At 38.0% G+C, this 4777-nt stretch overlaps 1 protein-coding gene across 1 annotated transcript; it reads right to left on the bottom strand.

The window, feature by feature from the left end:
• Positions 1-207: 207 nt before the first annotated feature.
• On the bottom strand, positions 208-3914 carry LOC110711293 (E3 ubiquitin ligase BIG BROTHER-like; the record flags this gene model as incomplete). Its single annotated transcript, XM_021889672.1, is given in 9 exon segments — positions 208-462; positions 561-669; positions 1445-1572; positions 2697-2717; positions 2719-2742; positions 3022-3056; positions 3318-3470; positions 3473-3536; positions 3876-3914. Coding segments are annotated over 9 exon segments (624 nt in total), but the record flags the coding sequence as incomplete, so codon positions are not given.
• Positions 3915-4777: the final 863 nt, after the last annotated feature.

The following is a 4777-nucleotide window of genomic DNA, read 5'->3' on the forward strand; positions in this document are numbered from 1 at the left end:
CTATACTCCTTAATTGTTTAGTAGTAATATTGTCAATTATATAATTGGATCCGGTCAAAGATATAATTAGAACATACGTTACATTTGAGTACCTTACCCTATCTATAGTGCACAGAGCCCAGCCCACTTGGCACTAATGTCTGATGCAATGAGGTAAAAACAACATTGGCAAAGGGAAGAAGGGAATAGTACGAGCAGTAGGCAACATTTAGAACCTTTTTCTATCTATATTAGATTCTGAGTACCACGAGACATAACTGGTCATATCAGTTAGAAGAAGAGGAGGAGGAGGTGACTATATAGCCGTAAATTCAAAATCAGCTCTCTGTACCTAAAAACCAGGAACCAGGAACAAAAATGAAGACAACACAAAAACTAAGCTTGTATCTGTACGCTTGCCCAATAATGTTTTCAATTCCTTACTTCATCCCCGAACACTTCACTATTGCAAACCGGACATGTCTGAAAACAACAAAACAGGTCATGATATCAGAAAGAAGCGCCAAAAGGAAATATATACACAAAATATGCACCTGTTTAGTTTTATTTAGCCAGTTTACCTTATTTATGCTGAGCCACTTCCTCCCACATTTGGAGTGGTATACATGCTTGCATGGCAATGTCATTTGTTGGTCCCCGATTTTGTACGTCACCAGGCATATTACGCATCTGCCCAAAATTTTTAGTTAAATTATGATAAAAACCACAAAGTATTCTTGCATTGAAGCATATATGAGACAGCAAAGAAGTTTGCAAATGAATTCTTATATGCCACAAATGAGATAACTCAGAAAGCCTGCATGATATAATTACACTTCCAACTTCTTCAATGCTCATTTAATTATCACACTTTCTTTTTGGGGCAACTTCAATAAGTAAATGCCTCAGTCCTTAAATAATTTTTATCAAGCAGCAGCAACACAAAGGTAATTCCCCTTGAGAAGCACATAGGTAAAGTGCATGCCAAAACTTTGACTTATGAAGCAAAGGCCCTACGTCTTAATTGCGCGTTACGAACTTGTAGATGGCATGCGTAGTGACCCCATTTAATGACTAACCATGCCCAACTACATCAATTAATCTCATCAATCTGTAAACACCAAGAAGAGCTGGCAAATTTAGAAAGGAATTTCATGTACACCGGGATATAAAAGCTGGTGTCTGTCTACAGTTCTACACTACAACTCAAAGAAGCAATGAAGCTGCACATTCAACTATTCAAGGAGCACCATTTCAGAGACACTGATGGTGATACATAATCATGACATCAAAATGTTTCTTTATAAGTCTTTCTTCACTTTCAGCAGAAGACATTGAACAAAATTAAGGTGTTATTTTTCCACTATATTACATTAGGCAGTGCAAAATAACATCACAAGACATGACAGATGAAACGGAGCTTGTCGACTCTTGGCAGTAAATAGCACTTGTCTGAAAATATTACCTCTCTCTGGATTTTTTCCTTGAGAAAAAACCACCCGCCTTATATCTAGAGGTTGGAAGCAACTTGATAAGTTCTTGAGAAAGACCTCGACTTTGACTTCCTACTGCCTCACCTAATTCAAGTAATTCCTGCAACAAGAGATCCATTCTCACCAACTAAACTCGAATATATAGAACAGCATGCCATTCAATTGTAATAAAAGAACATTTTTTTAGCACACAAGTTCACATGCACTGATGCACCTTTTATGCATAAACTTAAATCATACACAAAAGATAAGCAGGCAAGCAGCATGAGGGATCAGGGTCCTTCAGCTTATCAATGCTATTCTGCGCACAATGATCTTTCTTGATAAGCAAAGATCGAATCTGTTCTTTCAGAAAAAGTGTGTGGCTAAAAACTATAACTAACAAGAGCAAGGAGAGGTAGTGCAGCGATGCATATTAAAGTATTAAACCATGGCGCATAATATTTTCCCTGGGTTCTTCAAATGGCAGCTTTAAAGGACGACTTCAGCAGTATATTACTTTCAAAGATGAAGTAGAGCAGAATTTAATAGTTGTCCACAAAAAGAGTTGGACAATGAATAGTACTCCCTCCGTCCCCGAAAGTTCGACCCTTATGGGCAATTTTCACGGGTGTTAAGAAAGTTAAGTAAGAAGTAGTAAAAGTACATTGGAAAAGTAAATTTACATGAGATTTGCAAAAAAGTGGAGAAAGTAATAAAAGTACATGAAAAAAGCAAAATTTACATGGGGAAGCTAATTTTACACAAATTTGTTGCAAATTGGAGGGTATTTTAATGCAAATGGGATGATCATTTTGGGACTAAATTTTGGCCATAAGGGTCAAACTTTTGGGGACGGAGGGAGTAAGAAATTACATTCATGGAGCAAAACAGCAAACAGCACAAAATCAGCCACTTGCTTTGTACATACTACATAGAAAAGCAAGTTCTAGTTAACCAGTGAATTTGTCCAATTTAAAAACGAAGCAGTTCTATAAAATTAGAATATCCAACATCAAACATATCATCTTTCACAAGCTACGCACCCATTGGGAAGCTCTCTGCTTCAATGTTCCAATTTAGAACTGTATCGACTATATGGGCATCATAAATACCCTACACCACAAGCCAAGCTGCATGAGACACCATCGCAGTTGGCAAAATCCACTACTTTACATTGATATTAAGCAGTAATCATGAAATTCAATTATAGAACATAATAAACCATGTAAAATGGGAACAAACCTCGTAAGTCATGCTATCAGGGATCAACGACATCTTGCCAAGCAACCTGTAACAAAATAGATAGTAGTAAGGCTCCGTTGTCGCCTAACCAACAATGAAATAAAGCAATCAACCACACAAAGATTCCACCTCACAGGATAATGGTCCTAGAGTCAAAAGGACGATTAAGCAAGTACAAATCACAAGTATTATCTGCAAATCCTAAGTACTAATTATGTTTCAATAAATTATACACATAAATTGACCATATTTCAGCTAACAAGCAGACAATGAAATCTTGCTTGCATTACTAAAATAGGTATGATGCAGACTCATACGGTCATACCTCAGGACTATCATCATCTTGATCGTCATCAGGACCTATAGGCATGGAGAAAATTTGTGTCAAATTAGACCAAAAGTAGCAGACAAATCAATTCCTGACAAAATAAGGATAGGTCAAATTGATTTGAAAAATATGGCAGTTATTGTAGGTCAATATGGCATAATAGCATCTGAAAGTTTTGGGAATAAATATCCCCAAAAAGTATTCAAATTGAAAAGAAAACAAAGGCAGAAAATCTCGAATTGACTAATGACTTAATGTAATCAGAAAAACAAGCAAAACATTGGCAAACTCACATTCTTCAGCAGCATCTGAAGTTGTAACTACATTTTCTTGGGATTGCATGACCATGGTTGATTCTTCAATGTGCATAGAAGGAGAATACTCCCAAGTCCTGCGATTAATTTCGGTTCTTGGCAAAGGATTGTTAACATCGTAGCCATAATAAAAGTAGTTCTGACATCAGAGAAATCAGATCTGTTGTAGTTCATATTCATTGACCAATATGCAGTTTCCTGAAGAAGCAAGAAGGAATATGCTACATAATTAGTTGACTAATCGTTAAAAAGTTGGCCTGCTTGAAATGTCCTAGTTGAAAGAGTCAAATGTATGACACAATTGACCTTTGCTCTGATAAAATAATTGATGCAGCAACAAATGGCATTCAGAAAATAGTTTCATCAATCATTGACCAACAACATAAAACATAATCACCTTCACATTTGACAACAACTCAACAAGTACTGTTACATTGTGTCAAGAACAACCCCCAAATATGCATAATTGAGCATCGCTAAAGTGAATGAGTACAAGCATTCAAAAGTAGTTTCATCAATCATTGACCAACAACATACAGCAGGATCACTCTTCACATTTGACAACACCTCAACAAACTGTTACAATGTGTCAACAACAAGCCCAAAAATCCTTAATCGAGCAACGCAAAGTGAGAGAGTACGAGCATAGTCATCTACAAGACTCAACAAATGAAAATGTGTTGATAAGTATATTAGGTGACTCGTACTTCGTAGCTTTGTCCGCCCGATCGGGCGGACATTGCCCGGTCTGACCGGGCGGAAGAAGAAGAGGTGCCTGGCAAATTCGTTGAAGAAGCTGCTCTCGCGCCCGACGGGCGAGCCTTCGCCCGACCGGGCGAGCCTTCGCCCGATCGGGCAGACCTTGCCCGGTCTGACCGGGCGGTGGGGTTTGGATACGTTGAAGCATTCGTATGGAGTTTTCTTCTCGCGCCGATCGGGCAGACCTTGCCCGGTCTGACCGGGCGGAGAAGGAAAAATACGGAACGCGGATTTTGCGGTTTTAGGTTATCTTATTTTATTATCTTTTTGCCCAAGTATCTTTTAATTAGGGATTAATATAAAACCTCCCTAATATCAGTATTAGGGTGAAGAGAGACAGAGTGAGAGCCGTTCTTGAGAAATACAAGAATCATCTTTGTAATCTTTGCAGTTTATAGTGAAATCATTCGATCTCGGTGCCCGTGGACGTAGCTATCACATCGATAGTGAACCACGTAAATTCTTGGTGTTGTTCTTATTGTTTGCATTGAATTTCTTTATTGTTTTCTTGTTTGTTTACGACCTTTGCTTCCGCTGTCGCACAACAATTGGTATCAAGAGCTCAGGTTCAATCCTTGGAGAGTTTCTTGAAGATAACAATGGCAGGAGATTCAACAATAAGAATTGAGAAGTTTACCGGGAAAAATAGTTTCGGGCTATGGCAAATTAAGATGAAGGCT

Source organism: Chenopodium quinoa, unplaced genomic scaffold, assembly GCF_001683475.1.
Source record: "Chenopodium quinoa cultivar QQ74 unplaced genomic scaffold, ASM168347v1, whole genome shotgun sequence".
Classification (NCBI taxonomy): domain Eukaryota; kingdom Viridiplantae; phylum Streptophyta; class Magnoliopsida; order Caryophyllales; family Amaranthaceae; genus Chenopodium; species Chenopodium quinoa.